At 31.2% G+C, this 24,617-nt stretch overlaps 3 protein-coding genes and 1 non-coding gene across 5 annotated transcripts; 2 read left to right on the forward strand and 2 right to left on the reverse strand.

Moving 5' to 3' along the window:
• Positions 1-2,306: 2,306 nt before the first annotated feature.
• On the reverse strand, positions 2,307-6,524 carry CJD1 (Chloroplast J-like domain 1). 2 transcript variants are annotated; one of them, XM_088806125.1, is made up of 10 exons: positions 6,242-6,524; positions 5,524-5,626; positions 5,322-5,426; positions 5,098-5,175; positions 4,311-4,366; positions 3,871-3,928; positions 3,500-3,625; positions 3,272-3,367; positions 3,013-3,066; positions 2,307-2,643 (listed from the first exon to the last, which is right to left on the reverse strand). In XM_088806125.1, the coding sequence occupies exons 1-10, from the start codon at positions 6,346-6,348 to the stop codon at positions 2,572-2,574; spliced, it is 855 nt and encodes a 284-aa protein (XP_088662251.1). In that variant the 5' UTR covers positions 6,349-6,524; the 3' UTR covers positions 2,307-2,571. The 2 variants fall into 2 exon arrangements, with proteins under 2 accessions (XP_088662251.1, XP_017976029.1); XM_018120540.2 differs by having other exon boundaries at positions 2,307-2,630; positions 2,995-3,066; positions 6,242-6,521.
• A 3,354-nt stretch (positions 6,525-9,878) lies between these two features.
• TRNAR-CCG (transfer RNA arginine (anticodon CCG)) lies at positions 9,879-9,951 on the forward strand. Its single transcript has one exon. It is a non-coding gene; the product is annotated as a tRNA-Arg (tRNA).
• Positions 9,952-10,870: 919 nt separating this feature from the next.
• LOC18600078 (transcription factor MYB4-like) lies at positions 10,871-12,249 on the reverse strand. The gene is made up of 3 exons (XM_088806525.1): positions 11,904-12,249; positions 11,681-11,807; positions 10,871-11,447 (listed from the first exon to the last, which is right to left on the reverse strand). Exons 1-3 carry the CDS (start codon positions 12,034-12,036, stop codon positions 11,009-11,011), a joined length of 699 nt encoding a protein of 232 aa, XP_088662651.1. The 5' UTR covers positions 12,037-12,249; the 3' UTR covers positions 10,871-11,008.
• An 8,795-nt stretch (positions 12,250-21,044) lies between these two features.
• PPCK1 (phosphoenolpyruvate carboxylase kinase 1) lies at positions 21,045-22,713 on the forward strand. Its single transcript, XM_007030370.3, has 2 exons — positions 21,045-21,960; positions 22,227-22,713. The coding sequence occupies exons 1-2, from the start codon at positions 21,183-21,185 to the stop codon at positions 22,271-22,273; spliced, it is 825 nt and encodes a 274-aa protein (XP_007030432.3). The 5' UTR covers positions 21,045-21,182; the 3' UTR covers positions 22,274-22,713.
• Positions 22,714-24,617: the final 1,904 nt, after the last annotated feature.

Below are 24,617 nucleotides of genomic sequence, written 5' to 3' on the forward strand. Positions count from 1 at the left end.
ATTGAGTTAAATTTTATATGATACCACTATGATTAAAATTTATACGATTTTATGATCTGTTTACATAATTGATATGATTAATATACGATTAACACGATTAAAACAATTAAATTGAAATATATAAAAGTAAAATATGATTTTATTATTCAAATTTATTACAAAAAATTATAAATATCATAATATATACCAAATATAATAAAATTTAATATCAATAAATCTTAATTATCATAAAAGTATTAATATTTATATATATTAATAAATGATTCTTAATTGTGTATGAACGTGTTTACATGACACGTGAAAACGATTAACTAATAAATGAGTCATAGATTATTTGAATATACGATAACACGATTAACTAATTGTATTTTAAATATGTTAAATAGGTTTGAAATTGTGTTGATACGATTAATATACGAAACACGATTAGTTTAAATTCAAATCCACTTAAACGAGTGTCGTGTTCGTATCATGTTGTCATATTGTATAAAAAATTACCAAGTTTAGGATAGGGCTATTGGCACTCTTAATTATCTATTAACATTCTCTACTAACAATTTATAATTATAATTTCCTAAATTACCTTCACTTAAATAGTTTTTTATTTAAATCAAATTTTAATTAATTATATTATTATTTATCTATTCACATTACTAGTTAATCTTAATTACTCTTACTTTTTGTTTACGCACTTTTAAACTCTGCATAGCTTTCTTTATTCTTTGTGACTCTTCATTGTTTTCTTTCTTTTTCACTAACGTTTAATTCATTAATTTTAGATGAATCTAACAATGAGCAACAACAAATTGATGATGAAAATATGAACTTCAACGAAATCTCTTGCCCTAATGGTGAAATTAGCTTGGAATTAGAGTTAAATTCTTATCTTGGCATGCTTTCTTCTTATAGGCTCTTATTTTCTTTGTTTTTTTCTTTTTTTTTTTATAAATTGGAGAAGGAAGATTCGAATCCTACTCTTTAAATAAAGGGATAATGTACCAACTAATGAACCAAATACTCGGGTGCTGGCTCTTATTTTCTTTGTTTAAATAATTTTTTGTTTTAAAAATTATACTCAACATAAACTTTTTTTTCAAATTTATTTATATAGATAATTGTTTCATATTTGTTTTAGTTGAGATGTACAAAGTTTAAATTAGAATAAAAAATTGATGGAATAGATAGAAAAAAAAGAAAATTATCATGAATGTTTAAATAAAAAAAATTGACCCCAATTATCATAAGCAAGTTTAGATGCGGGATCCGTAATGATTTCAAAAATTGGTGCAACTTGAAGTCTCTTAGATCTCAATGCACTCAATAGTTAAAGTGAGTAGCAAACTCATCTCCTAATGATTTAATAGAGCAAATTATCAATGTCTAGTTGTTTTCAATATGAGTTTAATCGTAAGGTTATTTGGTAGCAAAATTGACGATGGCGTTTGGGATTAAATATGGATTCAATGAGTACACAAACATTAATATATTAATTAAAATTTAACTTTAATAAAAAAAATTATTTAAGTGTGGGTAATTTAGGACGGGCCATCCGCCTACTGAAATTGTAAACTTGACAAGCTAGAAACGATTTTTGGTCCAAGTTAGCTTGACATTTTTTAGTCCGGCCCATCCTTAAATAATTATTTTTAATTATTATATATATATATATATATATATATATATATATAAAATAATGACTCTAATCCAAACACTACTAATTCAGTAATTTTATAACTTTTTATGTCTAAATCATGTCACCCTCAAATTATAAGCTAAAGTTGTTAATAGTAATTGACTTGAATCTTTATATAAGTTTTAACAATCATATTCACATATGATTAAAATCTCGTAAGAAATTTGATTTTTTTTTCTTACTTGAAAGTTGAAATTCAAGAGTAATTTTTCATATTTGAATCCAATAAATAAATAAATAAAATTTTAATTATTAAGTAAAATAAAACTTATAAAAAACATGTCATATTGTATTGTACTATACATATCACATATCCAATAATATATTTTTGATACTTATCAAAAAGTACAATATAAAATATTGTTTCGTATCACTCTTTGTAAATTTTAGAACATATCATATGATACCTAAAATATTTTGTCCTATATTAACATCTATAATATTATTATGTTAACATTTTGTCATTTTTATAAGATTTTTTTTTAAGTTAAATCTAATTCGAGCCCCAAATCTTTATTTTTCTTGGGACAAAAATAGAAAAATCCATCCTAAGCATAAGTAAATGCCAATATAATTAAACTGGAAAAGGTATAAGAATAATTAGACAGTAAGGGAAAAAATAGCAAAGGGAAGAGAGTTTGCAATTGATTTTTTCCGGGCACTGATATGGAGGCTTTAAGACCAAACAGAACAACAACTAGCAGCAGATAAGTGACATTAATGTTAGAAGCAAAACCTATGTTTCCCGCTTAATTTTCAACCTTGTAAGATTTGTATCTTGTTTGACAAAATTGGAGAGCTACAATTATCAGAAATGAAACAAGCTCCTCAACTATGAACCGCTGAAGGGTGCCTCAATCTCCAACTAAACTCATCACCTATAGTATGATCCCATAATGTACAGAGCGACTGCTGATGCTGTCGTGATTATGAGTTCCTGCACACGAAAACTCATCACTAGGCTGAAGCAGAAGACTGGCCACCAGACAGAAAGAAGCTAATTTTGTATATCTCTTATGTAAGATTGAGCTTGGACTTGCAACCAATAAATTAAACGTCAAAATTGTACTTTCCAAAGTTTGCAAAGAACATATTTATACATTTGATAAACATACAATCTAAGCAAAAATGTGAAAGGGCACAACTTGAACATAAGGCTACAAGTAATGCCATAATTAACCGATGTAGGATAACGCCACTTAAAGCATATTCATAATGCAATATGAGGCCTATGAAGTCTAAGGTTGGACGTCAGTTCATAAAATAAATCTATTATTTATGACACAGCTCAATATTCTTACCTGGTTATTGTAAAGAACAGCAGGTATGTAACTGCCAACATACTCGATCAAATTCAAAAGACCGGTGTATGCCTGCCAGAAATTCAATCAAAATGTCATTGATGAGGCTACAAAGAGGATAAAATGAAGCTAGGAGCAAGATGGTTCAACTGACAAGTATGAAAATGTGAAAGAAACTCATATAATAAAAAAGGAGACATCTAATTTTTAAGACCAAGAGGAGCAAGGTTCTAACTGGTAGTGAAGATGGAATTAGAAGTTGAGCAATATCTCATACCAGAGAGGACAGAGCAACACAACCAAAAACTAGTGCAAGAGAACGAAGAAGTCTTTTTCCCATTCGCAGTCCCCGCCCATCATCTTCACCTTCTTCCTGCAGTTAACATCAACGTCAATAATCAACAAATTGAAGAAATGACACTGCTGCTAGGCAGAAGGTAGTCTTTATAGGGTACCACAATTTAGAAAAAAGAAGATGCAGTTAAGCTCTTTAAATATGGCTTACTGTAAATGTTGGTGATACTGGTGGTTCAAAGGCCTTCAATTTCTCAAAAAGTCGATAAACAAATGCAAAAGCCAAAAACTGCAAAGGTTTATATTCAGCATTGCGCTTGATTACAATCCAAGCTGTCTGCGTAGAAACAAGTGAAAGATGAGGTAGAAAAGAAAATGAAAGAGTAAAAGTGTCACAATTATTACAATGTCTAAATCTGATTGTTCATGTGCCTGAATTACATGTTCATAACAAATATAAAATTGATGGTTTAATACACAGATTTCATATGACTCCTTTCTTTAGTATATAAAATGTTCTCTAAGGATTTGCTACAAAACTGTAATAAGGCTGCCAAGGATCCATCAATCTATTCTACTTACAAATACAGCAGAAATTGCCAAGTTGATGCGCCTATCTTGTACGCTAGACTTGCTGAACCTGAAAGCACACCATAATTCCATGTCAAGAGCATCTCCAATGACTAAGATTACAGAATACCACTAAAGGCATCATAATGACAAGTATGGGAGAAAGATCTCACCATAAAATAAATTTAAGTTTTCTCAACAGCCACCACAATTTATCAAAACAAAGTAATGGACCAAACTTCACAAAATTTTCTAACTGAATCTTCTACTTATAGATTAGTGCAGGATGGCTATCATTTCTTATGCCCTAACACAAGAGTAGCCCTCTCTTGCTTTCAAAATTATCAGCTGTCATGAATGCAGCCATGGGTGGTAAAGACTTAAAAATGAATAGACCATTATGGCAGCAAATCAGAAATAACTTAGTATGCTATGTGTAGGTAGTGAAAAACCTTGGCCCCCAAGGTACAATTGGCTGCTTATCAGCATATTTGACATCCTTTGAAACCTGAAATTTAAAAAAAAAAAAAAAGATAAACAGATGATCAGCTTAAGAGCAAATACAAGGAACAAAATGGAATACTTATAGATGTTATTTCTCACACACGTGAACAGAATAAAACCAACTTGATATTCTGACTAACTGCAAATGTCATACAAAAAAAGATCTTAGTAATTAAAGATTAAACATGCATGCCACGAAGCCTACTCCTGGCTTCATTTATTTACTTGAAGCATTTTAAAATCTCCCTCTCAGATTATGCATAAATATTCAGATGATGCACAAATATACACATGGATGAACCCATAAAGAAAGCACTGATATGTACACAACCTACTGGTATAGAACATTGAATGGTTTGCATAAAAATCAACCCAATACAGTCATCCCACAAGAAAAGCCACTGCCCCTTAATGTCTAAAGCCTCCAATCTTTCATCAAATTTTTTTGGTCTTACTTCATCTATATAGTATCACAACAGCTAAAGAACACCACTTGTCCTACAACAAAAACCTTTAAAGCCATGGGAAAGAAACAGATTTAGTGTTCAGTCATGCAAATCTTCTCTCCCATAAACAACCACATATACACAGTTACTGAACCATTTTAGAAAAGGTGGTATCTAACGATTTGATTGCCAAAATCGTCAAAGATACAAATGATTGAAGGACTGAATACATGATGTGGATTTCAAAAATCAGACAAAGGTATTATATTAAGCATCAACAAATAGATACCTTAAACGAACCGTAAGTCACACCCTTCTTCCGATTCATTAATTGTGCCATCATGAGTTTGTCATATGCCTTCTCAAGCTGGAAATAATACATTCGAAAACAGTAAATGGCAAAAACAGTAAGCAAAATTTCTATATCTAGATTCATTTTTTGGAAATTTAATATGCTAGGATGTGGGCATTCTTTCTTAGCAATATTTTGATTTTAAGGGAGTTGTAACCTACTAGCGCAGCAGTAGCCTCATCACCTCTCTTGTCAGCCTCCTTACGTTTTCTTGTATACACTTGCTTGACCTTTTCAAACCCCTCAATAGGGCTCACGCCGAGAACCTGAAACATACAAACATTTGAAACACCCAACAATCCAGTCACTAATAACTTGAATTTCTGATCTCCAAATGATCAAACTGGCAAGAGTTTGACACACCTCATATGGGTTTAAGTCACTGTCTGGACTAGAACTCCCAGCTGCAGATGAAGCAGCACAAATCACAATCTTAGTCTTCGGAAAAGCAAATCTCCCGGGAAACCTGATAAATTCAAGGGCTTGGCGCTAATGTTAAAAATTCACAGCATTGAAGAACCAAATAAGCTTAAAATATAATTATCACATGATGGTAATAAAGTTCTTACCTGATGCTCTACATGCTTATTGTTTATAATTCTAAAATTCATAAGCCAGCTAACCAAAATACAACTCCAATGAAAAATGAAAAAGAAAAGAAAAGAAAGAAAACCATTGCTTTATGGAGTTTCAGTGGCAAAAAGGGGAAAAAAAAGTTAATTTGTTTTTCTTTCAAATGATATTCAGTTTCCATCAAAACCAAGTAAACAAATAATTAAAACAAGTGAATTACAATTTGAAAAATTCAATTTCTCTTAGACATTTTTAGCTTCATAAAAATTTCAAAAACTTCAAATGAAGAGTACCACTATCATTTTGGCTAAATTCAGCTAAATTCAACTCACTACCCAATACCAACAGAACACTATCTATTTCACAACACTAAAATCAAAACTTTCTTCTTCTTTTTTCCTTTCTTTTCCTTCCCTTTTCCTCTGTTTTCTCAAAAGCCACCACCAATAATTGGACAAAAATAAAAGAGAGTGAAGACAAACTGAACAAACAGAATCATTACTCTCACCTGAGAAAGGAAGATGAGGACTTGGAGATTGAAGAGTTTGGGATAGAATTTTTTGGCGAAACTTTGGGTTTTGGGCAGTGAAAAACATTGGACATTGACAATGCCATTGGATTCGATTTTCAGTTCAAACGAACGAGTTTTTACTTTTGTTTATTCAAAGTTTTGCAGAGGGTTTTGTAGGGTTTTTTGTGTTACGGACTACAGTTTCAAAGCTCCCTGTCTTGTCCCGTGCTTTTCCAATCTCAGTCTGGTCCGGAATAGAGCCATGTCAACCATTATCTTTTCTCTCCTAATAATAATAACAACGGAATTTTAAAAAATAACCTAAACATAAGGTGTTTTTAAAAATAATTTTTTTATAATTTTAATTATTTTTAAATTAAATTAAATAAAATTATTTTTAATGAAATTTTTTATATTTAAGTGCACATGATATTACAAGTCGTGCACATGATATTACACATTATATTAAAAAAATATTATTATATTTATAAAAAACATGTTGCATATCATGATTAAAAAATTTTGTTATATTTTATATTAAAAATAATATTATTATTACACGTCATGTACAAAAATATGGTATAAATTATGTTGAAAAAAAATGTTGTTACACATAATATTTAAAAAAATTTTGTTACATTTTAATGCTTAAAATGTTATTGTTACTTACGAATCAAAACTTCAAATCCTTTCAATTTTTTTATTTTTTTTATTTTTTTAACAATTTGACACTAAATAAAGTATTTTTAACATGTTTTTATAAATCAAAACACAACTTTCTTTATCTAAAACATATGTTTATGCTAAAAATTGAAAAAAATTCTCTTTAAAATCCTAAGTTTATAAATTTCAAAATTTTGAATTTATTATTATCTATGCCATGAATTAATCCAATTAAAAACTATTTCAAATATTTGTGATTATTTCTACCATTTTAGTTTTATTTAAAACACCTAAATCAAATTCCTCAAATGACCACTCACCCCAAGCATATTAAAATCATCGCTTGGCATTTTAAAAATGCTAAAGAGAGAAATCAAGAGCACAACGGGTGGATGTCGAAGAGAAAAATCGATAAAATTAGAGAGAGCTGGATAGTGAGAAAGAGAAATCGGAAGCACATATGGATATGGAGAAATTATGATAAATGGTTTAATTTATTTGAAATAGTTTCAAGGGTATTTTTATCAAATCAAGATTAAATATGACTAAAAATAGCTAATTTTATTTTGTGTGCTATTTTTTAAATTAAGTTACCAAGATGGTCATTTCTCACCATTATCTCTTGTAATATTGTAAAATCCAAATGTATTTAAGGATGGCAATGGATAGATTTTAATCAGGTACTCGATCATATTAAACTTGATTTATGTGGTCGTGGATAGTTATAAAACAATATAGATAGATTTTAGATGGTAAAATTAACATTCAATAAAGTTTTGAGTAAATTTTGACATGAAAGTTATATAGTAAAATTTCTACAAATTAATGCTCAATAAATTAATAATTTTTATTAAATAATATTTTTGAATGATCCGTACTTAAGATCAATGTAGTAAATTAATAATTCGTTAAATTTATAAGATAATACATTTTAAAAAAACATATAAGTCCCATTTGATATATAAATTAATAATCTCTTTATACATCAAAAGTTTATATATATATATATATATATATATATAATTCAATTTTGAAGTTTTTGTAAAATGACTTCAGTACTACTTGTTTTTTCTTGAAATTGATGTTTCATTGCATTTCATCTTTAACTTTTCTTAATGCATTAAGAAACTTTGATATAGTTTTCTTGTATTGTATAAAAAATTATGCAATGTAATTATTGCTCTAAATGCATCTTTACGCGAGACAAGCTTCAGTAATCACAATACATACTACATATATTAAGTTCAATATTTTAAAAAATAAAAAAATACCTTGATAAATTTATTTTTATTAATTAATATATAAATTAATAAATTATTAATTTATCGATTAAATAATATATTAATTAATAAATAAATTTTCATCGTCCCAATAATTTTAATTTATAAAAATTTTATTGTAATTTTTGTTACTAAAAAAAACCTTTATAATAAATCAATTTTGGTGCGAATATATAAATAAAAATATTTCAATTTTGTTTAATTGTTTCAATCTTGTTCCACCCTAGGATTCTTATTGTCCAGATGTGCCGTATTGGGCACACTCCTCGTCTGGTTAATTTACAGTGAGCTCGGCGTATGATCAACTACGGAAGGCTTCTAATCTGAGTAGTGTAGCTGAAGAAGGTGAGTGGAATTTTAGCTTGGGGTTGGGCAGGCCTTCAATGTATATGTGTGTTTTTATTTCAATGTCTTCATAACAAAATTCTCACAAATCATGAAAGTGTACGTCGAAGAATGTTGACTGTTGCAACTTGTTCTCGATGCAGATGGGATGAGGAAACAATTCTACATTTGCTTCGGGGTTGCCTAACTGCAAGTTCCCTTTGACTTTGGTTATTACCTCAAAATGAAGTTGATAACTTCTTTTTTGCAACTATGGGTGAGTGGTTTTCCTTTAATCTCAAAAATTATAAGATGCATGCTTGTGGTGCTCTTTGAAAGCCTGTGTTTGGAGTAAGCTATTGGTATTTATAGAAGTAGAGGAATATAGAAGTATTTGGGAACAGCTTAATTCCTATTGAAAGTTGTATCAACATGGTAAAGAGTATGGTTACTGCAATAAATCTTGCCATGAATATACCAAATGTGCTTGGTGGGAATCTACTTAAAAAACGAGATTTTAGTGGGGTAGTCAGCACCACCATTGGATTCTGTTGCAGTTAATATAGATGGTGCCTGCCGAGACTCTGTCCAAAATGTTGCTGCTGAAAGAGTGCTTAGAGACTCAAAGGGTGTATGGATTGTGGGCTATGCCTACAACTTGGGAAAGCGTAATGCATACTGAGCAAAATTATGAGGCGTGTATCATGGTCTTCTCAAGCTTGGGGGAGAGGATTTCGTAAGATCGTATTGCAAGTTGAGCAGTCACTTCATTTACACATCCTTGTGCTAGCTTAGACCTTATTCGAGCAATTAGGGAAATCCTACATCAGCAATGGGAAGTCAAAGTAAATCATGTTTATCGAGAAGGTAATAGAATTGCTGATTTCATGGCAAATAGAGATTTTGAGATAGAGTGTAATGTTCAGTTTTATAATTATCAATTAATAGATTACTACTTTACTTACGAATGATATGTGAAATATATGTTTTTTTCATATGATTAGATAAATAAAGTATTTTTTTCTAAAAAAACTTTTTCTAAAAAAAAGAGAACTAAGCTGTAATGTTGGGTTTATTTTATAAAATTAATGAATTTACTTATTTTTTAAATGCATTTATATAATATTATATTCTACTTTATCAAATTGAATTGTTGAGTTGGGTTAGATTGAATTTGGGTTTTTAATCAAGCACCACCCAAAGAAATGGTTTTGGATAATTAACAAATATAACTAATCAATTTCTGGTTACATTCAATTAAAATTTTTATTTTAATTAGATTTTAGCAATAATAGACGATTGTCATTCTAATCCTAAATTAGTAATTCAGTCTCTGGATAAATGATGGACTGTGCCACATCATCTTTGTTCGCGTGGCCTAATGGATAAGGCGCTCGCCTCCGGAGCGGGAGATTGTGGGTTCGAGTCCCACCGTGAACGCCTGGCATTTTTTATCAAAACCAATAAGAGCTTGCCACCTAAGCATTTTTTAAGCTTTTGAGTACCTTCTTCATAATTCATGAATCATTTCTTCTTTTGGTCATAATTTAATTTTTGTTGTTTTGATTATACTATAATATTTTTCTAACCTCCTAGCCTGAAACCATAAGTTAAAATCAAATACAACAAATATTTCACCTTAATTTTATAATGAAATTGAGAAAACTTGTTATGGTAAAAATTGGTCCCCTTAAAGTGGTACATATAATTTCTATATAATAATTTGTCAAAATTAAATCTCTATACATTTTAAAATTAACAATATTAGTCGAATTGCTAATGATGTTAAAATATTTTCGTTATTTATATTGACATGCATAGCACTTGATTGTAATGATGTAACATTAATTTCGCAATTTTCTGCATAGTTGGATAATAATTACTATACTTTTATTTATATAAAAGGGAGTAAAGTTTCCCATCTTTGAACTTTTAATCATTATAAAAATTTAAAAACCAACATTCATTATGTGTAAACTGCAAAAATACAACATCAGTAGCATCGTAGTGCCACATCATCACCATATTATCACTTAAAATTCATATTTATATTAATCAATGTTACGTTGGCATAATCATAACATTATTGTCGAATACCACGTTATTATATTGAATGTCAGATTAGTATAAATATGTCACAATAGTACACTCGATTGTCATGTTAGTATTTATAACGGAAATATTTTAACGTTGGTAATGATTGAGTTAATATTATTAATTTTGAGAAGTATAATGAATTAATTTTTGTAAATTATTATACAGAAATTAAATCTACCGCTTTGATAGAGTATATGGACTAATTGTGTAATTTGATCAAAAATAAATTCTGATGATTTGAATTATTTTTTAGAACATGCGATAAAGGAGAATTATGGAGTTGCTGAATTGTGTATTGGCCAAATTTTACTGGCATGGCTGTATAAACACAAAGAAACATACAAATGAAGGAGAAAATGACGTTTAAAAAAACATGGGTAATTTGGAAAACTACTCAAACTTATCCCAAATTTCCATGGGCTTCATTCGAGTTTTCCATGAAAAGTTTGTACCAAAAATCCCTGTTACCATCAACATTGGGGCCATTGTTCTTCATGGTTTCCACCATTGAAACATGAGAGAATGGAAACTGAACTCCTGCAGACTCCTGCACAGCTCCATGTTGCTCCCCTGTCAAGGCTAATTCTTCAGTCTCCGGCTTAGGTGTTGATGTTGAGCAAGTTGGTTCCGGAGAGTGTTGTGAGGAAATCGATGGCTTCATCAGGCCAGGACTTTGATCTCTCTGATGGTGTAACGCTATTCTTGCTTCCATGATTGCTTTGCAGTCCATCGATCCAGCCGCTGCTTGTTTAAGTTTCTTCTTCAAATGACCATGCCAATAGTTCTTGATCTCATTATCTGTTCGCCCTGGTAATCTTGCTGCAATGGCCGACCATCTGAAGATCAAAGAAAGTTACATTAAATTTTGTGCTCAAGCATGCTAGCTGAAGTTGGATCATGCCTTATCATATGTAAATTTAATTAAGATCAAATATAATAATAGCAGTAAAACTTTGCCAAAATTGTAGTCTTCAATCACAATTACGATTGAGAAAATGATTCAATATTTCATGTTGGATGCAAATCTAATTACTAGAAAAAGGAAATGGCAAAACCAATCTGTACGCTCCTATTTCCAAGAACTTGATGCAGCTTAAAGATAGTCTCTTGTTCCTCACTGGTGAAGTTTCCTCGTTTAATGTCTGGCCTCAAGTAATTTATCCACCGAAGCCTGCAACTCTTTCCACATCTTGGTAAACCTGAAGAAACAACACCAAAAACATGAATCCCATTTCAGGTTCTTTCCCTTTCCAAGAAACCCGAGATGAAGATAATTAAATAGGTATAAAATAAACCAGCTTGTTTTGGAAGTGCCCTCCAATTTCCATGGCCATGTCTTTGAATGTAAGATATCAAAATCCGATCTTCCTCAGGAGTCCAGGGTCCTTTCTTCATCCCCATCTTCTCACAACAAGGAGCCCTCGCCATGCTTTGCCTTTCCCTCTTTTCCCTACTTTTTCTCACAAGTACCCTTTTTGCTGCTCTTTGGCTCTTAAAATATTAACAATGGTCAAAGAATTGCATGGTTTTTCCAAAAGAGAACAAGCCCACATAATAATTTTGTTTCCCCTATAGAGAGATATCGTTGATCACTATATGAATAGTCATTGAAGAACCCTTCAGGCTTATCACTTCTTCCATTTGATTTTGAAGCCAATTGCCGTTGTCACCTCTTCTTTTTTTATCTGTGGTGTCATTGGTCTAACACTGTTTCTCCTTTGGTTGCTTTTGTCATTAAGATGTAAAAATCCTTCCGATAGTCAAAATTAACATGCGCCATGGGGCAATAATGGTCACCACCACTCTCTCTTTCGCCGCCTATCCCAATATCTCTTTTTTGATACTGAAAACCACCAAGTGATATTCAATTAAGAAACATAAAACAAAAGAAACGTGACAGATTAGCTATACTTTCCATCATGGATTGTGTTCATTAGCCACACATTAACTTATCCTTTGATATTAATATTAGCATAAATTCTTGATAGATTCAAATGTTTTTGAAATATTGATAACGAGTTTACTAAATGATTACGGTTTGTTTGATGGTGATAAAAGTGATCATGAATTTATCTAAAATTGGTCATCTTCTATTAAAATTTAATTTAACGTTTAATATTTTATGAAATAAATAAAAAATTAAATAATTTTTTATATATTTAAAATATATAATTGATCTAAATTCAATCACTAAACTACGTGACAAATTAGGTCCAATTAGCCCGACAACTTTCTATCATAGGAAGGTTATATATTCCAATGTGAAATAGTGACACACAATTACTCTAATTTCTCAACTAGTGAATCATTTTGTCAGCCTAAACAAAAGGTCAATCCATCATGAGCACAACATGGAATTTTTTATTTGGATTTTGCACTTGCAAGGCAATAACTTCATCTTGCATTGTCTTTTCCTATGAAATCTTTCAAAGAAAAACTATGTCAGTTCCTTGAAAATTAGCTAAAGTACCACTCCTTTTTGTAGTTTGTTGAAGCATTTCAAACTAAAATCCTGACTTTCACCGACATTGGATTTGGCCGGAAAAAGTAAAGCAAAAGTGCATGACAAACTCCAATAATAAGCCTGTTTTATTGTAGCTGAAAGTTCCACTAATCAATTGTACTTCAAAGTCAACTACTATTTACTTTTTCTAATTGATTTTTGTTATAATGTTATACTATAACAATCCTTCTTAATTCTTTGTACCATCTTACTCAGAATTTCGAAAAAATAATAATATAACAATTAATAATACGTAAAAACTCGAGTTCGAACTCAAACTTGAGCTTTAATTTTAATTTGATGATAATCCAATTTAATTGAACCAAACTTGAATTATCAAAAATGAAATTGAATTAAGCTTGAGTCAAGTTTCTAATTATGGGTTAAAAAGGCCTCATTGTTCTTGGAAGATGGGCTTTTAAAGCCCAATAGGCCCAATGACTAGGACTGACGCTTGGACAGTAGCAACAACTCTAGCCCACAAATCCAAACACAAGGCATGAAGTTGAAGGTTCCAATCTAAGCTAGGTTCGGGCATTACAGGGTCGAATAAAGCTTAGCTTAGCCCAACAAGATTATATCAACCTTTTTATTTTAAAGGTTTCTTATTAGGAATTCTTATGCTAAATACCACTTACATCAATATTTTTATTTAATGCCTATTAATTTCATAGATAGATGAGAGGGTTTAACCCTTACACACATGTCCTTGACCTATCAATCTAGCACTTGGCTAATGCCCAGTTGTAATTGATAACGCTAACTACATTATAACCTAAGTCATCATTAAATTCATGAATTGAAATTGACAGGTAGTGGCCATGGTATGGCACATTTGGTGTCATTTCATTGACATATAGCTTCAATTATTGCATCCAATTTAAGTAGATGCTTGCCCACTTCTTAGAAAAAATTGAGCTATTATTGTACTATCCTTCTGAATATTTTTCCACCAATTCTGCAAGAATCTCATCATAATTAGTTTCATTTGCACATGCTAGTGATATAGCCCCATAGAATTGATAGGGGAAGGTGGTATTCTTGCTTATTTATTGCAACTAGCTGTTTGATTCTACCATATTTGATTTCAGCTAATTTATATGTGATTTTTTATGTTGGGTTTTTTTTTTTTTTAAAAAAATCTTGGGGAGAAATTGAAAGAGACTAGAATGGCAACACAAAATCACGACTGGGAGTTCATTGCATGGACAAAGGGATAGAAAATGGATGATGTCAAAGACAAAAACAACATCAAATTTAGATATGTCATGGAGTTGGGTTAGTTAGAAGAGTACAAAAAATGAATTATTTGCATGCCGGTGGTGCATTTATAAATTTTCCTTGATGGTACTACTAAAATCATTAAATTATAAACATTTTAAAAGACTTCTTAAATTAATATGTTATCATCCTACATTTTTTTTTGTCAAAATATCCATCAAGTTCATGTATTTATACATTTTGTTTAATTTAGTCAGGTACTTAAAATTGAAACAATTTAGTCTCTTAATTTTGAGAATTACTTTAATTTAATCCTTCTCCCTAATGACATTCAATTTTGCCATTAAAAGAGATAACGTCAGCACTGACATGACGCTAATTTCGTAAATCTGTTATCATTGTCCTAATTTCGTAACAATTAATCGGTAAATTAAACTTTTAATGAAAAACACAAAGAACAGAGAAGAAGAGTGAAGGGTGGCCAAGGAGAAGAGTAACTATTGCCTTTTATAACTGTGAAAATGAAACTTCAATTCTAAGCGTTTTTAGGATTTGTGTAAATGACGATGTTGTCTTTCTATAAGTATATATCCAAGATAAAATATTATTTTTTTTATAAAAAGGGAATTCAAACTTGATTTTTGTAAAATAAATAAATTAATATACTTATTATGAAATCAAATGATAAAGTAAGAAAATATTATATATATTTCTTAACACTATAAATCTTTTACACTTAAACATTGGACTTATTAATAAGTATATGTATCACCTACTTAAAGATTTATATTTTTTAAATATTTTTTCAATTTAGTCTTTAAACACTTCAATTTTGTTCAATTTAGTTATTGTACTATAGATTCTTTTTTCAATTTAGTCTCTATAACGTAACACAAATTTTTTTTTGAAAATTTTTTTCTTGATTTGCCACATTAGAATTGCCACATGAGATCCACATGTCAACATGTTGGTGTCATGTCAGTATTGCCATGTCATCATATTAGTGCAAAGTGACATTGCCATGTCATTACATCAGTGCCATTAGTACTACGTGGTACTATTACGTCATCATGTTGGTATCATGTCATCAAAATGTGCCATGTCACCGCCATGTCAGTACTAACGTAATTTCTTTTAATGGCAAAATTGGATAACGTTAGGGAGAGGGATTAAATTGAAGTATTTTTCAAAATTAAGGGATTAAATTGCTTCGATTTTAAATACAGTGAATCAATTGAACAAAATGTATTGGTACAAGAATTTAGCGGGTATTTTGACCTTTTTTTATAAAAATAGAAAATATTATAACTCGAACCTAAATATTTTAACTTTTTTAACTTTTGGTTTGGCAAAATTAAATCGAACTAGATTGGTTGAATCGGTCTAACCCAACCAGTCAGTTTAAAATTTTCAACTTTCAAGTGATACCAGACCATCATTTATTATTTTTTAAAAAAAGAAAAATTTAAATTTAATTTTTGAACATAAATATACATATATTAATTATTGAGTCATATACTAAATACAACATGAGATTTAATTTTAAATAAGAGAAAGTTAATACTATTGTATAATTTAAAATTAAATGAGATTCCATAGTAATATATCATAGTTTTTTAAAGAGCTAAGCATTGCCAATAGAGTGAAATCTATTATTGCAAGAAAACAGAAATTCAATATCAAAATCAGATCTTTTTGCCACCAAACCACATTATTGGGTTGCAATCAAACGAAATGGGAAATCAATATAACAGAAATGTAGTCGACATCACACTGTTAATCAATTGAATCTAGCATGACAATTCATTTAACTTTAAACCTCGGATTATCGATAATAAAATATTATCTTCGACGTGCTAAACCCAACTTAAGCATGCTCTCTCCCATATTATATTATAATTGTCCAATAGTATATACTCTACAACAAACAAAAGAGATGCACTAGCATATTAGCTAAATTGATTCTATTCACAATTTAATTAGTTTAATAGAAAGATTGCACTTGGCAAGCAAGGTGGCAACATCATGATTAGGTCGGTACAAACCTAAGTTTAGAGCACCTTTTGAAGTGGCGTTTGCGTTGATCATACACATACATTATTTATTTATAAATTAAAATATAAATAATATAATATCAAATAATTCATTATTAACATTTTGTATTTATTATAACCCGTGACAAATGCTGCCAGCTATAACGTAAGGTCTGACATAGTCGAGGATGGTATAAAAATAATATTGGACTATAATATCGACAAATTTTCTAAACCTAAGATGTTGGAAGTTCGAATTAGTGAGAGAGACAATTATAAGAATTTTTTTGGGTGCAATTTGTTTTATACAATCAAAAATTCAGTTGTTTTTCTCGTTTCCCTTTCATCTCACAATGAGAGGCAAAGCCATTCATCAATTCATTATTCTAATTTTCTCCAACTCTTTTTCAATCAATCAAAGGCAATACTTTGATTTGATTAGATCCAGGACAAGCAGCAAGTATTTAATCACTTTCTAACTGACTGCATACATGGAAGTTTAGTGGTATTAGGTTTAACACATGAACCTCATGAAAATGACAAGTAGATTAGTGGTGGTGGCATGGCACATTTGGTGTCATTCCACTGGCAAAGCTTAATTTATTGCCATGAGTTAAAGCAAATGCATATGATCTTCATTAGAGCAGTAGAAAATGTTGTATTAGTATCACTACCCCAATTGTTCTTCACCACTTCTGCAAGAATCTCAAAAAGTCATACAATAGCTGGTGAGTGGTGGTGGGGGATGATTTGCACATGAAAGAGGAGAAATTAATAAGCACACAGAATTTGGGTGTCTGCTGCTGGAATTCTTGCTTCTTTATTGCAGCCAATAGGTTTCCATAGCATTTTTGCTTTCAGTTGGTTCATGTGATTTTTGTTGGTCGGTTTTTCCTTTTGAGAATTCTTGGAATATACACAGGCGTTTGTAAACTGTTTGAAAAGGACAAGAATTGAGTTGTAAGCAAAGTTTGTCTGGAATTTGAACATGGTGATTCCCGACGTACAACAACATGAGACTGAAATCCAAGTCTTCCTCCCATTCCAGAGTTTTCTATTGAGATGACAAGGGTTTTAGGCTTCTTCATAACACTTCGTAAGATAATATGTGTAACCCTTTCTTCGAACTTATTTCTTAACTCTAATGGAAATTACTTATCAAAAAAAAAATTAAAAAGATGGAATTGTAAAGAAAAAGGGTTTACTTTGATTTACTCTGCAAAGTTTTTAGATCAAAACTAGGATCTTATCCATACCAAAGGGCTTCTATATATAAATTTATTTATTTACTTAGTTCCTAGTAGTAGATGGATAAGGAGGGTCTAAATCTTAATTGCTTGGCCCCAAAGAAGTGTAACAAGGCTTTTGCACTTTCATATATTTCCCAAAATATATTGCTAAAATAACTTTTTGCAAGATGAACTACGGAGAGCATCAGAGCAACAGAGAAGCAGAAGTGCTTGGTGAATAAATATATAAAAGGAAATAACTTATCCAGATGCTATACCCCATATTTAATTCAATTCGATGCCCTCAGCTTTGATTGTCAAATGCCCTTGCTTTGGACCTTTTTGCACTGGCCGCCAGGGCACTGATAAGTACCACTCCTCCACAAAGGTAAATGATCTCAATCTTTTCAACTCCACCTGACTTATTTTTAATTTCTTTAGGCTCCCTAATGTATCCCGCAAAGCTTGGTTCCATAGTCCATATCCTTTCTTTCCCCTCCCCTTTTTTTCATGGTATCTAGTTCCATAAGCTAATGAAGAGACTATAAATGAGTCCCTGATTTATTGAAAAGTTGTGATAGTGGAGATATACCTACCTTGCTATCTAATTAAGCTATCGATAATTACTGTATATCTTTTTTATAGGAAGAAAAATTCTAACTCGATTATTTGAATAAAAGATATAACATAATTATCATTTTATTTATTTAAATGATTATATCACTTTCGAAATTTGAATAAAATTCTATTGAGAGATTGCTTTTTGATCTAAAAAATTACAAGTCGATAAAAAAAACATATGCAATGATGTCACGGATAATTCACATCAACTTTAAATGTATTAATTTACATATCTTCGTCACCTAGTTACAATTACTTTTGGGATTATTCAGCATTTCTATTTTGATGAATAGATTGGACTTAATGCTTATTACATCTTTCATGAAGGATCAACATCTAAATTAAGAATTCTTTCGTTTTTGCCTTCTTCAAGAGGGCAATCAAATTTTTGCTTGCCAATTGTTCCATAAAGATGAAATTTCACACTGCTCCTTAGTCTTAAGTGTCACCAACTTTCTCTATCAAAGGAATTAAAATGCCACAAGGTTTATTGTAAGAGTGAAGCAATGAGGAAAAGATAATTCTATCCATCGGATGTCTACATAAATTGAATATGAAGATGTGAAAGGACTTTGTTTTTATCTTCGTTTTGTGAATTAGAATATATATATAAGCAATGATGATTTGGAAACAATGAATGGACCACCTTCATGGAGACATGACACATGGGGACATGCTATAAAAGCACCAATGTTAGATAATTAGATCAGCTAGAGTTTATGGACAAAAGATAAGTAATGATAAAGTTTAGTAATAAATTATATGATTGAATATTCATTATTATTATTCTATATGTTATTAGTGGAGTTTTAAAATTTTAAACGTGAGATTAAAATATTATCGTATGATTTTCATTTATTATATTAATTTATTAATTAATTTAAATATACCTTAATGGAGTTTTTGACAACTCTCTAAACTCACTTGTGAAGAATATAAATTTTATTTAATAATAATCTTATTTTTTTCTATTTCCTTTTTAGATATTCTCTCCATTTTATTTTTTTATTCATGATTTTTTTATGTCTAGAAAATATATTATCTTTCTTTTTTTTAACATTGAATATTTTTATTTTGTATATTTCAAAACTATTTTTCATGATCTTTCAAAATATTTTGACATAAAAAACCATGAAAAATTAATTTTATAAAAAATTAATATAAAATTTAAATTTTTTTTAAAATTTCATGAAAATCAAATAAAAACAATATAGGATGAAAAGAGTACTCTAAATATACTCAGTTTAATTTGTCAAGAGGTTTCCCACTGCACCTAAATATGCAATAAGAATCATCACCATCACATCATATCTGAAGCACAAATCAGGGATTTATACCAAATCATTTTTCTTAACATTTGTTGAAGACAAAGGAGGATAATCAATACTTGATTAATCTCATTTAAACAACTAAGTTATGCCCCACTTTATTATGGTGGGAGGGGACAATAATGGAGGAAAAGAACTGATGGATTTCAGGATTTGGTTATCAGTTCTTTCCTTCTCTTATAAATACTGATTGAAGGAGTGAAATTGACACTGAAAATCAGTATCATCAAGCAAATTAAAGTTTCCATACGGTTTATATATATATATATATTTATATATTTATATTTACTCTTGGTTCAACTTTTCTCTCATCTTTTCATGAAAACCCTACCAAGTAAATACAAAACAAAACATACTATTATAACGTTTTTTTTATAATTCATTCTGATGTGAAAGCCTATTGAAATTGAATTATATGAGGACTATATATATGGTTGAAGCGCAAGAAAGGCTATGCCAAACTATGTGTTAGGAGTAATATATTTAATTAAACAAAGATGGGCAAAGAGTAAAGGTGCCATAGCTGTGGAGCTTAGCCAAGGGAGGGGGATATAGGCAAGCAGGTTTTGTGCATTAATTATAACCAAACTCTCACTCATGGTAACCAATAAGAGGTTAGAGATATCAAGTTCTAGTTTGTTATAAATAATTCCCCACAGTTACTTGGTTTGATCCTATGCCTCCATCAAAGTTATGCTTGGTTGAATAATAAAAGCCAAAAAAGCAATGCAATATGACCATTCACCCCTAATGGGGTCCTAAGTTAAAAAGGAATAAAATGAAATGAGGAAGGAAAATGCTTGGAACCCTAAACATTATATGACTGATGATTCTTTTTATTTACAATGTTTATAAAGTATTTTGACTATGATTTCCATGGAAAAATTTGACAATATGAAAGGGGAGAGTATGGAATTTACATTTAAAAAATAAAAGGAAAGTGAAAAATAAGATTCCTTACTTGCATGTCTTTGACAGTAACGTGAATTTGGCTTTACAAGTTAAACATCCATGTTTGCATTGCTTGTATTAATCAACAAATATATATATATATATATATATATATATTCTTTTATGCATTATTCCTTTATTTTTTCTTTTGCTAATGATATGCTAAAACCATTTTTTTAAAATTTTTTTGAGAAATTATTGTAAAAAAAATTGTATTTCTTTCCCCAAAAGTCAAATTGTATTTACCCACTTTTATTTATATATATATATATATATATATTATTGAGAAAACACCAAAAGAGCTAAAAATAAGCAGCAATAAAGGACGTGGCAGTCAATGGCAATTACTCCCAACAAAAAGAAAAATAAATTCGAAACCAAAAGAAAGAAACATTCCAGAAAGCTAAAAGGACTCTCCCCTTTCATATTGGGTTTCCGTTTTTCCACTCTCCCAAACAAACAAACAAACAAACAAACAAACGTGTTGAATCTTAACTGGCTTTCTTCTGAATCCCTCCCCTCTCACCGAATATTCCTCTCAACAATGCCTTTCTTCCTTCTCTATAAACCCCACACCTAACAATAAACTCTTCCAACCAAAAACAAACCCCAAAAACCCTCAGAAAGAATTGAAAACAGAAAGAAAGAAGGAAAGAAAGAAAACCCAAGAACCCCAAAAGGAAAAACAATGAGTGAAACATTGAAGAACAAGTACCAAGTATGTGAAGAGATCGGAAGAGGTCGGTTTGGAACAATATCTCGAGTGTTTTGTCCTATCACCCAAGCCTCATTCGCCTGTAAATCCATTGACAAACGCCTTCTCACAGACCCCACTGACCGAGAATGTCTCGAAAACGAGCCTAAAATCATGACCCTTTTGTCTCCTCACTCCAACATCGTACAAATCCACGATATGTTCGAATCCGAAGACACCCTTCAACTCATCCTCGAGCTTTGCCAACCTTACACTCTCTACGACCAGATTCTGCAACCGGGCTTGTCTGAATCCAAAGCCGCTTCTTACGTGCAACAGATTACGTCTGGCTTAGCTCATTGTCACAGGTTTGGGATTGTTCATAGAGATATTAAACCTGATAACATTTTCTTTGACTTTAGAGGTAAGTTAAAGATTGGAGATTTTGGTTCTGCTACGTGGTTAGGGGAACTTGGCACGGTCGATGGGTTGGTGGGAACTCCTTATTATGTTGCACCGGAGGTTGTGATGGGCAGAGCTTACAATGAGAAGGCCGATGTTTGGAGTGCTGGTGTCGTTTTGTATGTTATGTTAGCTGGTGTTCCACCGTTTTATGGTGAGACAGCCGAGGAGATTTTCGAGGCTGTTTTGAGAGGGAATTTGAGGTTTCCTACAAGGATTTTCAGATCAGTTTCGGCTGAGGCGAAGGACTTGTTGAGGAAGATGATCTGCAGAGATGTTTCTAAGAGATTGTCCGCAGAACAAGTTCTGAGTAAGTTCCTTTTTTTCCTCACTTTTTTGGGGTTTTGGTTTTGATGTGATATGAAAAATTGGAATGATTTGAAGCTTTCCCTTTCTCTTCCTGATTGTCAGAGGAGAAAGGAAAGGAAGTTCTCTAGGTTGACTCTTCACAGGATTTTGTCTTTTTAATGGAGTTTGTTTCTTGGTCAGATTTGATCAAGTTTTCCTCATCTAATAAATTCTATCAGCATCCAAACAAGGAACAAATTGTTAATCCTTTTTTGTTCTGAAATGCAGGGCACCCCTGGATCTTGAATGGAGGGGAAACAACTTCCATGGACTGATTTTCTTTTGAAAAGAGCTCGAAATGATCAGTCAAAAGCAATGCATAATAGCTTATCAGTATGTAAATAGTAGCCCTGCCTATCAAATCCCATAAGGGAGGTCCCCAGACTTTCTTCTCTACAAAGCATCAAAAGTCAAACAAAAACTCCATGATGGATGCTTCCCACAGAATCCAGTTTTCCAATGCCATGGAGGTAACGTAGAGAACAGAGTTTCTTAACATGGGGCTCAACCACCAAGAACTTGCCGGTCTTGTCTAGTCCTTTTTTTGGTTTTTTTTTTCCCCTTGTAATATGTTTTTCTTATTTTATTTTCTGTTAATGTTCAAGAGAGAAGCAAGAGAGTGTATATATATTAAATAGTAGGTTGAGAATCCTCCTCCTGTACTTTTTTTTTGTTAATGAGAGTATAAAGGAAGTGAGAAAGCCTGACAAACAAATTGTTCTTCTTTTCTGCTTTTTATATATGGGAATCTAGTCTGCCTTTTTTTTTTTTCCTGAGAATATGAATCCTTGAATAGAGAAATGCAATCCCCAAAAATGGATTTTATGTTCATTGTGGAATCTGATTTTGCATCTTTTGATGGTCCATTCCCATTTATCAGTTTCTCTGGTGGAATCTAAATGTTCATCCTTCTTTTGATAGAGGCATAACAATAGCATGTATTTGGGCATATGCTATAGAAAATTGGGTTTGGGTTTGGGGGGGGGGGGGGGGGGGGGGGGGGTGTTGGCAAGGGAATCTGCAGAATTCTAATCAGGCATGTAATTGTGAACTAGCAGCTGGCTATTCTTTCCATATTGACATTTGTCAAAGTACTATGAAATGAAAGCTTTGATTGCATATCTTTTATCACCCACCAAAGTCATAAGGAGTTTTGCCTACTAAAGAATCAAAAAAATTTTTTGGGGGAAAAGCTTTGCATGTTGGCATATGCTTGGTTTATGCCCTTTTCTTTCTACTCAGTTTAAAACTTCTTAGTGCCATTGTATTCAAAATCAACAAAGCATGTTACCTTCTAGTCAAGGAAGAATCTTTTGCAGTGAGGTTTGCAGTGACATAGTTGGAACTCTAATATTTCCACATGATAATTGCAAGGAATTCTTTACATTGAGGTTTGCACTTAGCACTAACTAGAAATGCTCAAATTTCAACATTGGAACACCTACTTTCAACCTTGTAATTCGAAGGAATTCTTAACACTGAGGTCTGCAGTGACACTAATGAGAGAAATGGTCAAACTTTCAGCTTGAAACTCCATCTGTCCCCTACATTAATGCATAAAAAAACAGTAAATTTTACACTAAGTTTAAAGTGTAATTAAGATGGCAGGTACAAGAAATTAATGAAAGAAAAGAGTGGAATACTCATTGTGGCTTATTACTTAACCCTCTTAAATCATGTATGTCAACAATCACCATAAAACCAATTAAGAACGCTCTGTGTGTTTATTTTCTGCAGGGTCCCAAATGAAATTCCAGAGCAGATACCAAACACTGGAATCTTTACCATCTGGCATGTGAAGCAGGGGGAGAGGTTGCCAACGTGGTGAGATCTGAAGGCAACAACATGCGGTGTTAAATTCTATCCATTACAAACTTGTCCATAGACGACAAAGTTGTCATTCAATTTACTGTTGCATGGGTCCCCAATAACCCGTTTCATTCAGTCGTATCGATACCCACGAGACCTTACGTGTTCTTCTAGGTCTGCAACAGTGCTGGTTTCCTATAGTAAAACAAAAGGAAAAGTGTATGTAGATCAGTACAGCACCATATCACTTGGTCGTTGATATTTACTTAAAGGCTCACATGTGAAATATCTTTGATAAGTTATCATTCTTTTTCTTAGTCAAGAAGTTTTTGGGTATTTTTATTTGAGGAATAGACAGCATTTGATTCATCCTATTTGAAATAATTGAGAAATTTTTATTTAATTTGCAAAATCAGCAAAATTAAAAATTTTTATTTAAAAATTTCAGATTCTAATACGATAGATAATAGATGAGATTTTATAAGATAAAAAAATGATTTTTTGTTATATAATTAAAATATAACAAACTTTCGTACGTATAAAATAACTATTTACGGACTCATAAAACTCAATCCTCACTCTTATTGTAATAGGGAAGTTTTCTTCTTTTTGATTAGAGCAATTAACATTGGGGTTATACTATATGCTTTGTGTACATACATAAGGCTTTCACATGGAAGATCTAATTGATTGTTATAAAATAATTTTGGTCCAATAATTGCTAAGACCTACTCAATTGTAAACATTTTGGGTCTGCTTATACTTTAACAAGCGTGTAGTATAAGAATTAAGGATTCTTGGGGAACAACT

The sequence above is a fragment of the Theobroma cacao genome, chromosome 5, assembly GCF_053813885.1.
Source record: "Theobroma cacao isolate CCN51 chromosome 5, ASM5381388v1, whole genome shotgun sequence".
NCBI lineage: Eukaryota > Viridiplantae > Streptophyta > Magnoliopsida > Malvales > Malvaceae > Theobroma > Theobroma cacao.